General features: G+C 40.9%; 3 protein-coding genes and 1 pseudogene across 4 annotated transcripts; all 4 read left to right on the top strand.

Moving 5' to 3' along the window:
- The first annotated feature begins 4,661 nt into the window (after positions 1-4,661).
- Positions 4,662-6,470, top strand: LOC117630175 (annotated as a pseudogene).
- A 3,047-nt stretch (positions 6,471-9,517) lies between these two features.
- Positions 9,518-16,139, top strand: LOC117633254 (ABC transporter A family member 2-like). The gene is made up of 16 exons (XM_034366975.1): positions 9,518-10,208; positions 11,283-11,514; positions 11,613-11,782; positions 11,913-12,098; positions 12,239-12,334; positions 12,415-12,615; positions 12,716-12,875; positions 12,959-13,185; positions 13,434-13,551; positions 13,645-13,721; positions 13,881-13,970; positions 14,192-14,335; positions 14,654-14,959; positions 15,042-15,122; positions 15,448-15,624; positions 15,745-16,139. The coding sequence occupies exons 1-16, from the start codon at positions 9,840-9,842 to the stop codon at positions 16,009-16,011; spliced, it is 2,901 nt and encodes a 966-aa protein (XP_034222866.1). The 5' UTR covers positions 9,518-9,839; the 3' UTR covers positions 16,012-16,139.
- LOC117633256 (tRNA-splicing endonuclease subunit Sen2-1) lies at positions 11,061-20,842 on the top strand. Of its 2 annotated transcripts, XM_034366978.1 has the most exons (3): positions 11,061-11,074; positions 19,180-19,324; positions 19,931-20,842. In XM_034366978.1, exon 3 carries the CDS (start codon positions 19,937-19,939, stop codon positions 20,675-20,677), a length of 741 nt encoding a protein of 246 aa, XP_034222869.1. In that variant the 5' UTR covers positions 11,061-11,074; positions 19,180-19,324; positions 19,931-19,936; the 3' UTR covers positions 20,678-20,842. The 2 variants fall into 2 exon arrangements, with proteins under 2 accessions (XP_034222869.1, XP_034222868.1); XM_034366977.1 differs by lacking the exon at positions 11,061-11,074 and having other exon boundaries at positions 18,899-19,350.
- Positions 16,537-17,745, top strand: LOC117630174 (F-box protein At1g30790-like). Its single transcript, XM_034362921.1, has one exon. The coding sequence runs from the start codon at positions 16,543-16,545 to the stop codon at positions 17,743-17,745; it is 1,203 nt and encodes a 400-aa protein (XP_034218812.1). The 5' UTR covers positions 16,537-16,542.
- Positions 20,843-20,869: the final 27 nt, after the last annotated feature.

Here is a 20,869-nt window from a genome sequence, read left to right as displayed (position 1 = left end):
TGAAACGGCAGCTGGACAAGGCCAAGGGAGCTTGGCCGGAAAAGCTTCCCGAAGCACTATGGGCCATTCGGACGTCTTACTAAACGTCCACTGGTAAAACACCTTTTTCCCTGGCTTTCGGTTCGGAAGCTGTGGTGCCTGTGGAAATTGGTGAACCTTCTTACCGAACAGAAAACTTCGCACCGAAGCCGAACGAAGAAGCCATCTCTCTAAGCCTTGATATACTTGAAGAGCACCGGGCACATGTCAACCTTCGGAATGAAGCCTACAAACAACGTGTCTCTCGGTATTACGACTCTAGGGTCAGACACCACTCATTTCGAATCGGAGACTGGGTCATGCGCAAGGTATCGCTAGCAACCAAAGATGCCACGGAAGGAACCCTCGGACCTTCCTAGGAAGGACCCTATGAGATCATCGGTATCCTTCGATCAGGAACCTACCGACTAAGAGACTCCAACGGCAAGACCCTCGGCCATCCTTGGAACGTAGAACATCTCAAATACTACTACAAGTGACCTATCCTACGGCAGGTCCGAACTGTAACCGCTCACAATGTATTTGTTCTTCAACTGAAATAAATAGAAAGTCTTCGGCACTATTACTTCAGCCTCTCTTTAATTGCTCTACTAGCCCACGGCTGCTTGGTGTCAAATTAACATTCGACGGCGTCTTTATTAGCCTACGGCAATAAGCGATGTTCGAAGTTTTTACGCTACAAATTCCATTGGAACTTATAACACATTCAAAATACGGCAATTAGCCTACGTTATAAGATGATCGGCAATTATAACACATTCAAAATACACGAAGGTTCAAACCAACATTTGAATTTTTAAAAAAATGCCCTCGGCACCAACTCGTTCAAACAACAATAGATAAAACACATGCATTCGAATTAAAGGATGCCCTCGGCACCAATGTGTTCAGAATAACATGAAAATTAGAAAACAAAATTTACAAGTACAAAGGAAATAAAAATATGCCCTCAGGCTTTGTCGGCGGCGACAGCCTCGGCAGATCCGGAGCCTTCGGCGGCATCTTCCCCCTCGTACTCTTCAATCATGTCCTCCGTCAGCCCTTCCGGGAGAAGTGGAGGATCAGCGATGAAGTTCAGATTCAGCTTCTTCCCGGGGTTGTACCGTTTGAACCAATACAATAGGTCCGCCATCTCCGAGCCCACTTCCTTATCAAGGAGAACAGTGAACTCTTCAGACGAGCAGTACCCCCGGATGGCTAACCGAACGGCATCCTCAATCTCTGCTGCCTTGGCCCGCTCGGACTCCTCCAAAGCCACCTGCACCGCCTCTTTAGCCGCCTAGGCATCCCTCGCTGCTGTCTGCGCTGCCTCCAAGGCCACCTGCATCTCCTCCACCTTCGCCCCCGAAGCGAGAGCCTGCCGTTCGGCAGCCTCTTTCTCCTTGAGCATGTGGGCATGGTCCTAGAGTGCCTTGCCCGCCTCGGCAACCTTGGCCCTGCCATCGTCGTAGGCCTTCTTCGCCCGCTCGGCAGCAGCGATGGCCCGTTTGACGCAGAGCCACATGTCCATGGACGCCTGCACAAAACAGAGTCAGAAGCGTGCCCCACTTGGCACAAAAAAAGAAAGGGAGGACGAAAGAAGAAAGAAAATCTTACCGAGGCCAGAAGCCGAAAGGCGCATCCAGCCTCCTCCCGAAGAAGCTTCTTCGGTAGTTCGTCGATCTCCGGCAGCTCCATCTGAGAACCGACGATCATATTGTTGACGAACTGAACCGTCTTCGCTGGGCAGGCGATGGTGACGGCTTCGGAAGGGCCGTCCTCGTCCTCCGCCGCAAGGACGGCCCTTGGGACTTCCGATCGGCGAGGGCGCTTGGAAGCCGGTGAGGCTTCCAAATCCACTGTCACCGGCCGCTTCCCGGCAGCTTTGGAGGCGGTGGCTTCAGTATTGGATTGCGTCGGCGCGGAGGCATCGGCAGCAGGCCATGCAATGGGCTCGGCGCCCAGCTATCGCAGGCGCCCCGCTAGGGTCACGTCCTCGGGGTCCGTCGACTGCCGAACGGAAGATGCCTCGGGCTACTTTTTCTTCTTTTTGCCCTTCAGGCCCATCATTAGGCGCCTCCTGGAGGACTCGTTCATCTTCTTAGCCTCGGCAGCCTTCCTGGCGTCCGTCACTGACTAAAAACATTTGGTCAGTTGGAAAACAAAAATAATACATAAGGAGAAAGGGAGCAACATATATACTTACTCTCGGCAGGGTTGACGAGGCCGGCTCTGACTAGGTTGTCGGTGAAGAGGAAGCGTGGATAAACTCGCTCGGCAGCGAGCACTCTCAGCCTCACCCTGTCGAGCTGCCGAATCTCACTCTGCTTAGGGTTCGGCTGCTTGAGTTTACCTGTCCGAAGAGAGAATTAGTAACAAATAAAACAAGGAAAAAGGAAGAGAAGAGAAGTCAGCCTATCGATCAGTAATTCAGAAACCTACCGACAATTTGAAATGTCGTGGGGACAGGGAACCGGGGGGTGTTCCCGATGGCGATTCCCAATCGCCGGAGAGTAGCACCCGCCGATTCCTCCACGACTTTTGAGAAGTCGGCACCGAGCTGATGAAGTGCCCCCGCTCGAACCCAGCCGCCTGAACCCAGCCGCCGTGATGGGCGCTCTTGGACTTGGTGATGCTGTACAGGTACGAGAACTGCTCTTAGGAAGGCTCCCCTTCCTCGGCAATCCCGAATGCAGCTATCACCCCCATCAAGGCCACCCAGAAGTTGGGATTGTACTGTCCAGGAGCGTACCCGATCTGGGCAAGGATCTTCTGCACGGCAGGCTGCAACGGCAACCTAACCCCTTGCAGAAGCACGTCGGTGAAGAAGTTGACTTCACCATCCCCTGGGTCGCTGAGGGACTCGGTAGGACCCGGAATCCTCATCTTCACCGATTCCGGAATGACGTACTCGATCCTAATCCTCTCCAGCTCCCGTTCGGTAATCTTGTCGGGCTCCAAGTAGTCGACCCCGAACAGAGTCTTCTTGGGTACACCCACCGGTATCCTAGACCGCTCCCGGTGGATGATCGTCACCCTCGGCCGAGAGGGACCAGCAACGCCCTCACCACGACCGGAGGTGGAGGTCTCCGGCTGATGCTCAAAGGTACCGACGCGGGTACCGTCCTTATAAACCGAGGCCAAGGGAAGCGGTTGCCCCGTCATAAGCCCCTTGCCGATGCCGTGGGTGGGAACGGAGTTCACCTCCTCACCGAGTATCTCAACATCGGTGTCCTCTCCACCCTAGGCCTCGAGGCTCGCAGCCCCACTAGACGTGTCCCAGCCAGATGACAACTCCTCATCGAACGCATTGGGCTCACTGCTGAACGACGACTCGCTATCAGACATCTACAAAAAAGGAAAGGGAAGCTAAGGCCGTGTCATAAACTACCATACCGACGCCTACGTCGCTACCTATGGTTCACTAGACCACCGAAGGAAAACCCTACTAACGATCGGCTAGCCTATGCCATGAAAAGACGTACAAGTAAATAAAGAGAGAATATTTTGGGAGTACCGAACGGTATCTTACCTTGAGTAGTGTGGGAAGATTTGATTGCCGAATGGAGACTTCGGAAATCGCCTTGAATGCCGAGAACTGCTGGGAAAATCACCTGGTTTGCCGTTCCCTCTCTTCGAAAATCGCCGCACAGAGCTCTCGCGTCAACTCACAATTGCAAAGTGAGCTCTGCGTCCGGAGCAACCTCTATTTATAGGGAGAGAGCTGCAACAATAAGCCTCGGAAAACCAAACGGCTCATAAATGTGATCGTCAGGCGTGGCTTCGCTAGCCACGTGTCGCCCGGTGGATGGTGATGTTGACTGCACGCCATGAACGGAAGACGAAGCGTCTCTGCACGCCAGGTACTGAAGACGAAGCGTCTCTCCGCCCTCGCGCCTCTCAGCATCGGCGACCCCTCGGGTCCCAGGAGAGCCTCTTCCGAACGATGGTTCCCGAAAGGATCAACACAAGCATCTCTCCTCCCCCCAAACGGGCTCACCGAACGGCAGGGCACCTTCGAACTGCCATAGAGAACTAAATTCCCTTCCGAAGAACCTTCGGAAGAGAACTTGGGGGACTACTGTTTATACCGGAAATAAACGGCCTATGACCACCGAACACGTGGACAGGATCGATATTTATCACAGAAACCCTTCGGCATGTGGCCTGCCGAAGCCATACATTTTGACTCTTTTGCGACAGGACACGTGTCATGCTCACAATCCGCTCCTACAGTCCCACATCGGAAATATGAGCATAGTGCACGCCTCCCAAAGCCTATATAAGACGACCCCTATCCTCAAAAGGAAAGGAGAGACAAACCTACGGTATACTGCCACTTGACCTGTCATCTAATCTTACTAAAACCGTACTTATTTAAGCATCGGAGAGCCTTCGGCCGGTACCGCACCGGTACCCCAAGGTCTTACCGAACGTGTCCTTTTGCAGGTACTTGCTCTTCCGAAGGCAAATACCTTCCGAAGACATAATATCACTAAGTTGGGCGAACCACGTGCCGAACCACTTTTTCGCATCAACAAAACGAAATGGAGGAATTTATCGTCGAAGTTTAGAGAAAGAAAGTGTTTGTCGAATTCATGGTAACACAGACTTGAGCTTTCTCAAGGAAACCAGTTGGAGCGATGCTGAAGATGATCAAATCTACAACTGCTGCTGTGGCTTCTTCTTCTTGTTGCTGGAGCAGGAGAGGTATGACTTGTCTTCACTCTAACTCCACTCTTGTTGTTTTCCTTAACAATTACTTTGCTTTCTTTCATTCTCAACCTTCTAAACCAATGAAATCTAGAAGTACCCAACTCAAGCAGCTAGTGAGAGACTTACCCAATATCACTAATCTTGGGGATGCTTTCAGTGTGTTCGATAGAATGCTTCAAATGCGTCCTCTGCCTTCTGTTGCCCCTTTCAATCAAATCTTGATCCAAGTTGCGAAATTGAAACATTATTCGGCCGTCATATCTTTGTACAACCAAATGGGTATGTCGGGAATTGAACTTGATGGTTATACTCTAAACATTCTCATTAATTGTAATTGCCATTTGAACCAAATGGGGTTTAGTTTATCTGTCTTGGGAAATTTCTCCAAACTTGGTCTTAAACCAATAGTCTCTACCTTCAACGCTCTAATCAACGGCTTTCTTCTCGAGAATAGAGTGGCTGAGGCAGCAGGAATTTTCAACAAAATGATTGCGGGAGGTAATTGTCAGCCTGAGGTGGTTACTTATGGCACACTATTAAAGGACTTGTGCATGAAAGGTAACAATAGTGCTGCTATTCAGTTGCTTAGGAAGATGGAAGAAAGAGCTTGCAAGCCTAACCTAGTTGTCTATAACACAATCATCGATAGTCTTAGTAAGGATACACTAGTTGATGATGCGTTAAACCTCTTCTCAGAAATGATGTGCAATGGTGTTGCCCCAGATGTCATTACCTATACATCCTTGATTCATGGAGTTTGCAAATTAGGTGAGTGGAAAGAAGCTACAAGGTTGTTGCATGAAATGGTGAGTAAAAATATCTATCCAGATGTGCACACATTCAATGTCTTGGTAGACACACTTTGTAAGGATGGGATGGTCCTGGAAGCAGAAGGCATGGTTGAAATAATGATTCAAAGAGATATTGAACCTAATACGGTTACGTACAATTCACTAATGGATGGTTAACTAATGCTTAGCAATGGCTCCGTGGTTGATGCTTTTAGTTATAGCATATTGATAAACGGATTTTGTAAGCAAAAGATGATGGATGAGGCCATGATGCTTCTTTGGGAAATGTCTGGTAAAGGGCTGGTTCCAAATACCGTTACTTATAATACTGTTGTGGACGGTTGTTGCAAAATGGGCAAAATACGCGATGCACTGTTCTCTAAGATGCAAGCTTGTGGCCAACTTCCAAATGTTCAAACTTATGCTATTCTACTGGATGGCCTGTGTAAAAACCGACAACTTTCTACAGCAATCCAATTGTTTAGAGAGATGGAAGGCAAGAAGTTGGATGTAAATATTGTGATTTACACTATTCTTATCTAGGGTTTGTGCATAGCTGGGAAAATTGAATCTGCAAGGGTTCTCTTTCGTGGGTTATCATCAAAAGGACTTCAACCAAATGCAAGGACATATAACATCATGATTAAAGGACTCTGTATTGGGGGCCTGACATGTGAAGCAGAAAAGCTGCTAACCGAAATGGAAGAGAGAGTTTGTTCTCCAGATGGGTATTCGTATAACATAATTATTCAAGGGTTCATCAATAACAATGAGACAGACAGGGCTATGGAACTTATTCAACAAATGGTGGAGAGGGGTTTCTCTGCGGATGCATCAACTACAGAATTGATAGTTGATTTACTGTGTAAAGATAAAGTAGATCCCGCATTGTTGCCATTGATACAAAAGAGAATTATGAAGGTAACTTGCCTCTTTGAAAGTTGAAACACATCTTCTTCTGACTATCACAATAGACATTGAAACTGCAAGTGGATTTCATTGAATTTTTGGTCTGAATGATTGTTGATGAGGGAGTTACTGAATGTTTTTCTTTTTAGTATGAGGAATCTTTACAACCATAATTCTTTTCAATTATTAGTAGTATTTTTTTCTTTAACTAATAGTTATATACATTCTATAAATTACCCCACAAAGGATGTTCTGCTTGTTGCAGTCTCTTGGGTATTGAGTTCAGGATGGGCATGAACATGCGCTAATAAGGCCTCATTGCAACTCAAATAAACAAATAATCAACTTATTTGACTAAGGATATTGATATGCATTGACTTTTATAAGAACATGGTCCCATTGATTTTTATACATCATTTTGATATGCTTTAAGGTGCATAGCTTTATCGGGTTATTTGGTTAGAGAATACCTCTAAAAATTTGTCCCCTATTCTATTCGTTAATCTTTTCATAATTTTTAGGTTGGAAAATAAATTTCATTAGCAAGAAGAATAATGCAATTGGTAATTGGACTGTACTTTTTTTCTTTCTAATTGTTTGAAACAAGGACATAATAAGTGGCCAACGAGGTCTATCACAGTGGAAAATGGTTGATTTACAGGCCAGTAGTCTCAAGTTCGTACCCTCATGCCACATTACTAGTGTGTGTGAGAAACTCTCTTCCTTCCTGTAGTATAAACTATCACTTGTATTAAAAAAAATTATATATTCACCCAAAAAAAAAATTATATTTATGCCCAGTTCCACAATACATATTAAAACCATTCGGAGACCAAATAACACACAAAGTCCAACAAATACACAAGAAAATAAACGGGCAAAAAAAAATATGTATGGCCCACTCCGGATTGTATTTCACTAATCCAAACCTTCTATTTTGTAGATACTCATTCAAAGATCATCTCTACAAAAAATCACTTGAATCCGATATCATTTGACAATTCAATTGAGTTATTGAAATTTTAGTACTTATAGTCCTTTTTTATTGAGGAATACCTTTTAGGGTCTCCTACGAATTTTTTTGCATATATGATCTTTGAGAGAATATCTAAAAACTAGACGTTCAGATTATTGAAATACAATGTATAATGGGGTCTATAAGTATGTCCCTCAATTGAATCTCTCTATATATATATATATATATATATGTTGGACATTCATCCATACAATAAAATTTTCAATTATTAAAAATATAAAAAATTAATAAACGTCTTGATCATTTGTCTGATTTCTTGGATGAACAAACTTTTGATCAGGCAAAAGTTAAAGCTAAAGTGCCACGAAAGTGTACAAAATTTCCTATCAAGTTTGCCTATAATTTTAGAGATGTTCTAAGGAAAAAAATTAAAAATAATAAAACTTAAAAAATAAAAACAAGTGATTCGACTTATAGAGAAACGAACAATTGTATCTTTATTTGCACTTTTAATTACTTAATTATGTAGGCATCCATTTCTTCTTCAGACCCAATTGATTAGCCAAAAAATGTTTAGTTTAAGAGTGGTCTCTGAACCAAGCATTTGCCATGGAGCTTCGTGCGGTCAAATGGTATGAAATGTGACTCATGTCGATTTAAAAAAAATTTGTATCTTGTGAATTTTAAAGTTCATTCAAAATAGATATCAATTAAATAATCTTTGTAATTTTAGAACATGGAAACCTTACTTAAATGAACACTGCATTCAAATTCAAATTCCAAGATGAGAAGAACTAAAGATTGGTCAAAGAATCACATATACACACAATGGTGAAAAATACGTCATTCGATGGAGAGATTATAGAATATTACGATAATACGGTTACATGATATATTTTATACACGTGTTATAATATAAGTAGATATTTATAGATATTATTCTTTGAAAAAAGAAAAAATAAACTTTGTCATCCACCTATATTATAACAGGTGTACAAAATGTACTATGTAGCTATACTACCGTAGTATTCTATAATCTCTCCATTCAATAAATTGACCTTCCAAAAAATAATAAAAGTCTTTGAGATAAGTTGTTTTAAATCACATAACTTTTTTTATTAACCATTAAATTTCATTTTAATACTAATTTCTCTCAAAATGAGAACTGGAAAAATTCTTTATTTTATTTTACGTAGGTTACTATTGATCTAGTAGAGACCGTGTGAGTCCATAACTTAGAGGATTAGAGCATGTGGCTATGAACCGCATTGTGTGGAATTCAAATCCCATCTCGCCTACATTTGATCACGGTTGTATTAAAATTATATACTTTTAATGGTAAGGAGTAAAGAGTCATTTCGGTAATAATATACTTTGTAACATTATTACTTAAGTTCCAAGTAACTGGTTTTTGTGCTCCACGTAATACTTCTGTACTTTTTTTTTTTCTTTGATTGCTGCCGCAGTTATCGTCACATAGCGTCGTCTACCGCTATGAATTTTGCAATGACACTTCTGCCCTCAAGAATAGTAGAGTGAATTGAACAAAGCTCCTAATTTCATGGCAACACAAATGGAATTAACTAATCAATTCGTAAAACATTTTGTAATACAAGGTTCCTTACACTTAAAATAATTTAAAATTTCACTAACTCACTCTTGGTCTAATGATATTTCTCTTCACAACATTGAAAGATGTCTTAAATTCGAAGCCCCGAATACATTGATAACAAAAAGAAAAATCCAATAATTCATTTGTTCAAAATAAATTTGTTTTCACTTAAACATTTCATCACCCATAATATATATATATATATATAAGGACAGAATTATTCATAGGCCTCTTTGACTGTGTGAAGAGTATAATATAGATTGCAGAAAAAATCCCAAGATTTTAAGCTTGTGGCCCCCTCAAATATCAAACTCTGCCTCCGTCACTGTATATATAAAATTAATAAATAAAAACATTTGATCACCCAAGGGGTCAATGACCTATTCAGCACATAACCAACACGAAAGGTCAAATAATTTACCCAAAAAAACACAAAAGATCAATTTTGAAAAAAACAAGATAATAATGTTAACACTAATAAAAAAACAGCGCGAAATATCACCAACATTTCTCAGGCGCCTTTCCCAACACCAAACAATCTCACAACATTTGGCAGAAAGTCTCCGTCCTTCCCGTGGAGACGAACTTCCTTGTCCTAAAACAAGCTGAGCACAGTGGCAAATCCGTAAATTCAACCTAAATCCAAGGCTGATTTGGGAATTCACCATCACCTCCCAAAACTCAACGCGTAAAACCGCGCCCTCTTAAACAGAACTGAACCAGTCCACTGAAAATCAGTATAAAGCATAAAACTTCTCCCAATCCTCCCACACAAACTCTCAATTCAAAAAGTCCACAGCAAAAGCTCAGAGAAGCCATGGCTTTACGCAGCGGTTTTCCGCTGCTGCACCAGCAATTCAAGGCTCTGTTCAGGAAGAACCTCCTGCTCTCATGGCGGAACAAGAGGGCTACATTTCTCCAGCTCTTCTCGTCCTTCATCTTCATCTTCCTCATCTTCTGCATCCAGAAGGCGATCGAGGCTCGAAACGCGTCGTCCACGGCGTACAAGAGCGTCGCCGATCCTCCATCTCTGGTTTCGCTGCCGATCCCACCGTGCGAGGACAAGTACTACATCAAAACGCCGTGCTTTGACTTCGTGTGGAGCGGAGATGGGAGCTCTAGAATTCAGAGAATCGTCAGTGCTATCATGGATAATAATCCCGGCCGGCCCATTCCTCCGAACAAGGTAAGGAGGGATTTGGATTATTGCTGTGTAGAGCTTGGTGTTGTGTTTGGTTGTCGAGAAAATGGGGGAGAAAGTGTTCGGGGCCGTTTTTCTTGTTCTTTTGATTCTGTTTTGTTTGTTTTACTTGGGGAAATGATAACCGTTCGCATTACTTAGCCACGTCAGCAATATGGTCTTCGTTGGATTTAGACTAAAGGCATATAATTTGTTTGTTTTTACCATAGGCTAAGAATTTTTTACCAAAGGCATATGCCTTTTTTAACCAAAGGCACACGACCCATTTCTGCGAATTGATTTTGTTACAGCATCAATCTGATTGTTTTCTCTCCTGCAATTTTATTGTTAGCTCATTTAAGTATATATGCAGCATGCATAATACTGATTTTGGTGATGGATTGTGTTGCCTGAGCTTGGGATATGAGGGATCTGGGTGATGACAAATTGCTGGCATTGGCTTTTCAGATTTTAGAGGATATATGCTTTACTTGATGCACATGTAAGAATGAAAAGCCAATGCCACCTAGTGCAGAGCTGTTGATTACTCAAGCCTCCATGTAAAACCCCAACAAAGATAAATGATACGCCCTTTTGACCTGATAACCTTTTAAGACTAAACAATGCAAAATGCCTTAGAAACCTTGTCTGATATGACCTTTGGACCTGATTAACTTTCAAGCATAAGCATAGATGCAACAAAACCTCATTAAAACTAAGAAGGCTTGATTATATTCATATTCAGTTATGAATTTTTGTTTATATTTTGAATATGGTGACATTTGATATCTTAAGATTGAATTGTTACCATCATTGAGAATCAAAATTTTAGGGTTTGGTTGAAAAATTGAGGCTAAAAGAGAGAGAGGGGGGTTGGGGAGGGGGGAGAACAAATTCAAAATGTTAAATCTCATTGATTTATTCTTCACTGAGTTGCGTTAAGTTTCTTTCTTTTGCATTGTTTGTTACTGTTAGGGTGCTTTTGGTTCATGGGAAATGGGGCTTGGGAAAGGGGAATAACAATTAGGTGTGAGAAAGTGTGAATAACAAATATCATGTAATAACTTTTTATTTCTGCAGGTCAAATCGTTTAGAACAACAGCTGAAGTGGATGCATGGCTGTATAGTAATCCAATGTATTGCCCAGGAGCATTGCATTTTTCGGAAAGAAACGCCACTGTTATTAGCTATGGCATACAGACTAATTCTACTCCTGTTGCAAAACGAGGGCAATATGAAGATCCCACTTTCAAATTTCAAATTCCGCTTCAGATTGCTGCTGAGCGTGAAATTGCTCGGTCTCTGATTGGAGGTATTAGGCTTTGTTTCTTATAGTCCTGTGTTACTTGCAGAAAGTTTACTTGCATGATTATCACCCTGACCTTAGCTCTCATATAATGACATGTTCAGTTCCAAATTTTAGCTGGGTTGTTGCGTTCAAGGAATTTGCACACCCTGCAATGGAGATTTTCTCTGCATTGGATACAGTAGGACCAACCTTTTTTCTTGCAACTGCCATGTTTGGTTTTGTGTTTCAAATGACTTCTTTGATCACAGAGAAAGAACTAAAGCTTCGACAGGTGATGGCTTTAAGCTGCTTAAAGATAATGCATAACACTGTCCAGTTAAACAGCTATTACTATTACTAGCCTTGCTGTTCTTTTGCAGAATCAATTAATTATCTGGTGTTTTATTTGTTTCGCCAAGCAGGCAATGACAATGATGGGTCTTTATGATACTGCATACTGGTTCTCATGGCTCACATGGGAGGGAATCATTACACTACTCTCATCACTTTTCATCGTTCTTTTCGGAATGATGTTTCAGTTTGATTTTTTCCTAAAGAACAATTTTGCGGTCTTGTTCCTTGTCTTCTTTCTTTTCCAACTCAATATGGTAAAGACTTTTTCTTGCAAGTTTGCAATTACTTTTTTTAATTCATTCTAATTCTTTGTGATTTATGTTTTTAAATAAGCCTCTTGGTTTTATCATAAGTTCATAACCTCTGATCCGTCCTCTCTAACATTTCATGCCAGCTAGGTTTTGCCTTTATGTTGTCGGCCTTCATAAGCAAGTCATCTTCATCCACAACTGTGGGTTTCTCTATATTTATTGTTGGTTTTATGACCCAGGCAAGATTCCTCAGTTCAAGATTTATATATTAGGGATTTTTGGTTCAATGGTACTAACAAAATCCATTTTGTCATTGCAGCTTGTTACGGCATTTGGATTTCCCTATTCTGATAGCATCTCCAAAACCTTTCAAAGCCTCTGGTCATTATTCCCACCTAATCTTCTTGCCATAGCTCTACAGATACTTGCTGGTGCAACATCCACTCCTCAAGATATTGGGGTTAGCTGGAGTAGAAGAACAAAGTGTGCACCAAATGATGATGACTGTGTTATAACAATTGTATGTAACACATTGATCCTCAAACTCAAAACATTTACGATAGGTTATTAGTCCTTTTGATTAGTTCGTAATTATAATATTCTGATTTGAACTTTTATAGAATGACATTTATATATGGCTGGTGGCCACATTCTTCCTCTGGTTTGTATTGGCTATCTACTTCGATAATATCATCCCAAACGTATCTGGTGTGAGAAAATCAGTGTTTTACTTTTTGAAGCCTGGGTACTGGATAGGGAAAGGTGGAAACAAAGTAGAAGGTAAAAATAAGACTGGAATGCAGATTGTGTGTGAGTTTACCTTGTTGGATTTTACTTAATGCTTTTTTTCCTCTTTTTCATAGAGGGTGGCATTTGCAGTTGCATAGGTTCAGTTCCACCACAGGAGCAACTTACTCCAGATGATGAAGATGTCCTTGAAGAGGAGAACATTGTAAAACAACAAACTAGGGAAGGCATAATCGATCCGAACATTGCAGTTCAGATACGTGGCCTTGTAAAGACATATCCTGGGACCACAAATATTGGTTGCTGTAGATGCACGAGGACTTCACCTTACCATGCCCTCAAGGTAAAGAACCTTTTCTGACTTTTAGTTCTCAGTGAAAGTTGAGAGATTAAAAGGACTTCTCCTTCAATCACTTAGCCGCCTAGAGGAATATACCCCTCTAAGCTAAAATGATTGATATTTCATGATTTTCATCAGCTGTCATTAATATTATAACACTTGAGACAAAAAGTATAATGCAGACACAGCATATATGTTCAGGTTTGTTTTTAATTAATAATAACAATGGATTTCTTTTGAACAAGCTTCAGGGTTTATGGGTGAACTTTTCCAAGGATCAGTTATTTTGTTTACTTGGACCCAATGGAGCTGGGAAAACCACGGCAATTAATTGTCTGACTGGCATCACACCGGTGACTGGCGGAGATGGTAATAGTATCATTATTTTTGAGTTCATGAATAAAAAAATTCCCTGATGAAATCACTATGGATATGATAAATTGTGAACTGTCTTGATAACAGCATTGATTTATGGATATTCTGCCCGAAGCTCTGTTGGCATGGCAAAAATTAGAAAAATGATTGGAGTTTGTCCGCAGGTGATCTGCTCTCCCTCCCTACACACATACACACACATATGAGCGTGTACATGAATGTCTGTACTTCAAGAGTATGCAAGTTACGTAGTTTTCATCGTGGTGCTTCAACTTATTGATAAATTTAGAGTTAACTTGTCCATATGTTGCCTGTGTTCACAGTTTGACATTCTGTGGGATGCATTGTCTGGGCAAGAGCACCTCTACCTGTTCGCTAGCATTAAAGGCCTATCCCCAGCTTCAATCAAATCAGTATGTGCTATGCTAATTATTCAAGGAGTAATTCTTCCCTATCACTGGTTGTATGCCACCGATGATAGGGCAGAAAACTTCCTATTGCATGCTTTCTACTTTGCAAATGTTTGAACTCCGGGCATTATAATCTTTCATTTTTGTCCCCATGCTTTATGAGCTCAAGCTAGCAGAAAAACTGTTTGTTCACGTATAAGATGAATGCTCCTTCTCAAATGTAGGTTGCTAAGAAGTCCTTGGCAGAGGTGAGGCTCACTGAGGCAGCCAAAATGAGAGCTGGGAGTTACAGTGGAGGAATGAAACGTCGCCTGAGTTTTGCAATAGCCCTTATTGGTGATCCAAAGTTAGTCATCTTGGATGAACCGGTATGGAAATTATAAACTTTTCCCTGTATTTGTAGTAAAAATAATTTATTAAAATATGAGGAAGATCATTATGTTGCATTACTTATGAAGAATAACATGGGTGCTTATATGGGATACCAAGACATAAATCTGCTATGAAGATTAGCCTTGAATTAAGCTAATCAGACAATAAGCCTCAAATTCAGCTACATGCCTAATAATCAGAACTTTGTTTAAGCTACAAATCAGCCATTGAACTAAATGACCAATAATCAGCCTATGCCAACGAGAGAGTAAATCTAGATGCTCTGTTTATGTGTTTTAGTTTATGATCTGCAGACAACTGGTATGGATCCAATAACTAGAAGACATGTATGGGACATCATAGAGGATGCCAAAAAAGGGCGGGCAATTGTCCTAACCACTCACTCAATGGAAGAAGCTGACATTTTAAGTGACAGGATTGGAATAATGGCAAAGGGTAAGCTCCGTTGCATTGGAACTTCAATCAGGCTGAAGTCACGGTTTGGGACTGGTTTTATTGCTAATGTAAGCTTCACTGGAAGCACCAATGGACAAAGTCCTCCAAACAGTGATGCAGTTGCTACACCTCACCATGAGGCAGTGAAGCAGTTCTTTAAACATGTATGATAATTTCGAAAGCGATTTAAACATTTTTTTTTACGCATAAAAAGGTTAATTTCTAACATGGGAAATGTTTTGACAGCATTTGGATGTTTTACCAAAAGAAGAGAACAAATCCTTTCTGACTTTTGTTATTCCTCACGACAGAGAGGGGCTTTTGAAGGTAATCATTTCACTTTCTAGTATATCTTTTATAGCAACTTTTTCTTTTCAAGGTAATTACAGTTGTTTTTATACTGAAACTTGATACAAGAAGGATGGCACAATGTCTAATTCTTGTAGGTTGTGGCTAATAAAATGAATTTGAAAACTCTCATGTTACTCTATTTGCAGGAGAAGGAAGATGTTATGTTGAAACCAATAAATTTGATTATTCGATAATAAAATCGTGTAATGCAGCTTATGTTTTTCGTTTCGGTAACTTGAAGGACACATGTAATTGCCAAGATGGTATACGTGTTTTCATATATTTTGTAAATCTTCTGCAGAATTTTTTTGCGGAGCTTCAAGACAGACAAAGTGAATTCGGTATATCAGACATCCAACTTGGTCTTACAACTCTAGAGGAAGTTTTCTTGAATATTGCAAGGCAGGCAGAGCTAGAAACTGCCACAGCTGAGGGGAGGTTGGTCACTCTCACTTTAACATCAGGAGCCCCAGTCGAGGTAACCTCAATTTCTCTCTATATATCATTCTGTAGCGAGATACATAAGCAATGGCTATTAAATTATGTGTAATTTCATGTTTTCTTGTTTTTCTCTTATTGTATCTCAATGATTATGCAGATACCAGTCGGAGCTAGGTTTGTGGGGATTCCAGGTACAGATTCTGCAGAGAATCCAAGAGGGATTATGGTAGAAGTTTACTGGGAGCAAGATGATTCCGGTGCCCTCTGCATATCTGGCCACTCACCTGAAACTCCAATACCTCCTAATGTTGAACCAATGCCTTCTTCGGCTGCAACCTCACGCAGAAACTCGATACACCGGTCACGACCAGTTCATGGAATTGTCATTCATCCCAATCAAATCAATAGCACAAGTCCTCATTGATTCTGTTTGTTATTAAGATACCAGAGGCACATAACTTTTGTACATTTACTTAGTACCCCACTGGAAGCACATCGCCATTTACAGTTCCTTAAATAATCTATTCAGAAATTTTACAGAAGTTTGCAATTTATTGAGAATCTTGTTACACACACTACATTGCTTGTTTCTTTATGTATGTTTTGTTCTTGAAGTATAGGCCAGTACCCCAATTATAATAAGAAAATTTCAAAATCTAGAAGCAGCCCGTAAATTTTTAATTGGTTAGGTGACCTGTTGGCCATTTTTTCTTTTCTTAGAAAACAAATGGAAAGTTCATGTTGTCTTTCTAAAGTCAACCAAGAAACCAAAGGCAGCTTAGTCAACATATGACGATGAATTCAAACTTGGAACTTTTGTCCATTATTAAAGACCCTTGACATTTTGGCCGGCTTCAGATTACACAATGACCCTTGCATGTTCTATTAGCCATCTGCCTCTACAAAACTAGTTGTGATTTATACGAATAATATCCCGGGGAAGTCGCAGAGATCCATGGAGTCTGGTTCAGAGCTCCCAAGCGAAGTTATATGCTTTCAGATACTTGCCAGGCTGCCGGTCAAGTCCCTCATGCGCTTCAAATGCGTTTGCAAGTCATGGTCCTCTCTCAACCGCAACCCTTCCTTTGTCAATGCCCATCGAAACTTCCACCGGAACAACCACGCTCAGCTCCTCCTCACCACCTGGGACGAAGCCAAGCTGCAGCAGACCTTCTTCTCCATACAAATCAAACAAGGAAGTCCAACGCTCGTCACCCGCCTTCTTAACCTTCCAACACCACCAACCAAGAATGGGGAACGTCTCTACAATGCACTGAGTGTCAATGGCTTAGTCTGTCTTTACCTTTCTGACAAAGTGTTTCCCAATCGAACCGACCATAACCATCCCGTTCGAATACTCAACCCGTGCACCCGAGAGTGTATAATTCTTCCTCATGATTCACCTGCATACAGCGCCATCCACCTTGCACACCACTTTGGGTTCAGTCCTCGTACGAACGAGTATAAGGTTCTTCAAGTGAAAAGGTTTCAGCCTCTAAATTCTATAGAGGATATGAGCTTCATGTTCAAGATTTTCAAACTAGGTACAAGTTCATGGAGGAGAATAGAGGTTGACCTTAATGATGTCCCTTTTGATCTGCTCAAGTGCCAGTTTGACAGGAGAAGTGTGTGCGCTCATGGAGCCATACATTGGATGCACGCGTCAACGCAGAACATTATAGCGGTTTTCGACCTTGAAGACGAAAGATTCACAGCCATCCCACTTCCTGAAGATTATAACTATGGCATCCATGGCATCAACAATACCCTTGGGGACATAGTTGAACTGGATGGATGTTTGGCTCTAATAGGAGACAGGCACCTGATGCAACAGAACATGATGGAGTTGTGGATTTTGAGGGACTACGAAAACCAGGTTTGGGTTAAGGAGACAATAACTTTTCCTTTTTACTGGGGGGACTTAGGGTACCCTGTCCCTTTGTATACGATTCACACCGGTGAGCTGCTTTTGCAATCTTCAAGATTGCTTAGGCAGGATCCTGCGCAAGTGAAAGTGTTCTTTTACAACATGGAGAGTAAAAGTTTCAGAAGTGAAATTATTTCACCACGGTTGAGACTCTCAGATCATCTTCGCTTGAAGTTGCTTGTTGGTTGTGGTGGTGATAGCATTGTCCCCTTAAGACGAGAGATGGCCTAATTGCATCATCTAATTCTAAGCTTCAATTCAATGGTTGGTTATCTTCTAGAAAATTTGAAATTTCAACTTGGTGATGTTTTACCTTCACACTATTTGTCATGTTACTCTCCTTTTGCTCTGCTTCATTTCTCTCTCATTCACTACTTTAATGAAGACTGCAAACTAGGGAGTAATTACATTAATTATGGGCTAATTTCATACATTTAGAGTTTAAAATGTCATCATCATTATGTTATACATTTCTTTGTAAAGGTTTTTGGTATTTTGAAATTAAAAATTAAAAATTCCAAAATCATACGCTCTAAAATTCCTGCAAATACTGTCAGAGCATTATTTGCTAGTGGTTTAGAGTTCCATTTTTTTTTTTCTCACTTCTTTGTTGGTTTGCAGGGTGTAGGTCAGTGATTGTGGAAACAAAAAAAGGAGAAACCATTACAGTAATACAAAAGTTAAATAGATGAATAATAGAAAAATACTTCTTCATCGGTCATCCTTTCTACTTGCCAACCCAATTTGAAGTACATCTTCTCTTGTTTTCGATAAGAGCCAAAGCAAAAAAGCATAGTAACTATGTATTGACACACTGACAAGGAATATAAAATCACTGAGTAAATGTTTGTTTTCTTGTTTTACTCTTCAAAGTTTTAAACAAATGCCTAAAACAAAGCAGATTTAGTCTCAATCTGTCTTACTCTTGGCTTCCTTCTGGAAAAAACTATGAACTTTTGATTTCCCATCCACCATCTGCCCCTACAAAATTATCAACTTTTAGACTTGTACGGAAGGATAATAATATTATCCTAAGATCAATACATGGAAGCAGCTGCGGATCAAGAGCTCCCCAGCTAAATACTATTCACTAATTAAAACATAACTACTCATTAAAGTAATTCAAAAAATGAAATTCGGAGTAAGATGTTTAAACAGTATAGCCGCACGGCTATACTGTTAAAATTATATAGCCTGGTTTAAAATATTCTATTTACGCCGCTCGGCTATGCCTTTAAAATATTCTATTTACGCCGCTCGGCTATGCCGTTAAAATACTCTATTCAAAGAGTATAGCCGACCGGCTGTACTGTTAAAATATTCTATTTATAGAGTATAGCTGCCCGGCTGTACTGTTAAAATATTCTAATGTTTAATAAATAAAACTAATAAATGAAGAACGAAAAAACACCAACAGCGAACTCCCACAGCAACCCCAAATCCGCCGGCTACCAAAACTCCCACCCACCTAATCTCGTCAGCCACCGGCAACCCCCTCTCCTTCTCGCCACCGGCAAAGCCTTCTTTTTCCTACCTCTGTCCCCAAACTTCCATCTCCCTTGATTTCTCTGCTTCACGCTCGATCTCCCTCTCTCTTTCAAAGAAGAAGCCAGAAGAGCAGGGAAAGGAGATAGGTCTGGATTCAGAATCAAGTGGGAGAGAGAGAGAGAGAGAGAGAGAGAAAGGGAAAATGGTAACAGGAGAATTGCAAAACGGCTGCGTTTAAAACGGTTCCACCATCCTCCTCAGTCACTCCTCCGTCTACCTTGCAGGCTTGCAGGCGCTCCATAGCTCCACAGCTGCACAAACGGTTCTACGTCTACTCTTCTTTTTCTTGTAATTTAACTTCTCATTCTATTTCTACATTCTAATTTCCGGATTCAGAAATTAGGGGTTTAGGGATTCAGTTAATGTCTAATTTCTGATTGTACATAAATGCCTAATTTCCTGTTGTTTTTGGCTTATAATTTTGGGGCTTGCTGGCTTGAAAAGATACAACCAGAAAATACATTAGTGAAAAACTCTGATTGCATAGAAGATCTAATAAATATTCCAAACTCTATCAGAATTTTTTTTTTCCCTTCTTTGTGCTGAGGGGAAAACACTATTCTAAACAGTCACTTCTAAGTCTCTGTCTCTGTTTCTTTTTCTCTATGTTTTTCAAAAATATTTGGTAAATTGATATTATTGTAGCATGGGTTCAATTAAGAACACAGCATCCTTATTTTGTTGGTTGATATTTAGGGTGATTGTTTGGTGCATTGAGCATTACTTGTAAATTGAGTCTGGATATCCTCTAGAGGTCTTCAATATTTCCTAAAACATATATAACTTGAGGAAAACAAAAGGTGGGTTTCTTTTGTTACAGTAGTTTCTGTTGTATGTTCTAATTTCTAACTGTTTGATCTTGTTGTAGGATTAAATGGCGCGTAAATGGAAAGCGAAAGGTGCAGAAGCTAAAGCTCTTGCAGATCCCATGTCAAAGATAGTGTTGCAGCTTCAGTCTTCTCTAATCCAATCAGATGCTCGAGGAATCTTGTGTGGGTGTAGTGTACTTCTTGCTGCGGAAGAAGAACAAGCTCATCTCCTTGGCCGTGCCTACTTTGGCGACCGTGTTATTAACGCCGAGAAGGATAAGCGGTGGTTTCAGTTGGATATGGAAGAGGCATTTTTCCTATGCTATTCTCTCAAATGCCTCAGGATAGTGGGTGAAGATAAACGCCCAAAGGATGTTCAAGAGCTCTGGCAGTACATGAAATCCAAAAAAGCAGCTTTCCCTGATTTTTACAAGGCTTATTCTCATCTTCGACTGAAAAATTGGGTTGTAAGGCCCGGATTTAAATATGGTGTAGACTTTGTTGCCTACCGTCACCATCCGAATTTGGTCCATTCTGATTATGCTGTGCTTGTGTCATCAGAAGGAGATTGTGAAGCGAATGGGCGATTGAGGGTGTGGTCTGATATTCATGGCACCTTAAGGCTTTGTTTAGGTGTTGTAAAGGCATTGCTAGTTCTTAGTATTAGTAAAAATGGTCATGATGCTGCCTCCCCATCATGTTTGGAGAACTATACGGTTGACGAGCGCACAGTTTCAAGATGGGTTCCAGAACAAGGCCGTGAGGATGATACATCAGCTGATGTTGAATCACAAGGATCACAGTAGTTGAAAGTGGAACTAGCTCAGTGATAGCATAGAATCCTGTTTCTCATTTTACAAATTCCATGAGCATGTTGCAGGTTAAATTACTCTGTTTCATATCTAGGGAATTTTTAATCTAGAGTTGATTTTCTGCATTTTCAACGTAAAATCTATTGTCTTGTTGCAAAATGACATCTTTTGTTTTTTCTCTCAAGT

The sequence above is a fragment of the Prunus dulcis genome, chromosome 6 (assembly GCF_902201215.1).
Source record: "Prunus dulcis chromosome 6, ALMONDv2, whole genome shotgun sequence".
Classification (NCBI taxonomy): Eukaryota; Viridiplantae; Streptophyta; class Magnoliopsida; order Rosales; family Rosaceae; genus Prunus; species Prunus dulcis.
The sequence above is the reverse complement of the archived record's forward strand: the minus strand, read 5'-3'. Positions and strand labels throughout refer to the sequence as shown.

Excerpts from the sequence above, each read along its gene's own strand:
- LOC117633254 (XM_034366975.1), top strand. The coding sequence starts at position 9,840 with ATGGCTTTACGCAGCGGTTTTCCGCTGCTGCACCAGCAATTCAAGGCT. Across the intron at positions 12,335-12,414 it reads TTGTTGGTTTTATGACCCAG|CTTGTTACGGCATTTGGATT; the intron begins GCAAGATTCCTC and ends TTGTCATTGCAG. Across the intron at positions 13,971-14,191 it reads CCCCAGCTTCAATCAAATCA|GTTGCTAAGAAGTCCTTGGC; the intron begins GTATGTGCTATG and ends TCTCAAATGTAG.
- LOC117630174 (XM_034362921.1), top strand. The coding sequence starts at position 16,543 with ATGGAGTCTGGTTCAGAGCTCCCAAGCGAAGTTATATGCTTTCAGATA.
- LOC117633256 (XM_034366978.1), top strand. The coding sequence starts at position 19,937 with ATGGCGCGTAAATGGAAAGCGAAAGGTGCAGAAGCTAAAGCTCTTGCA.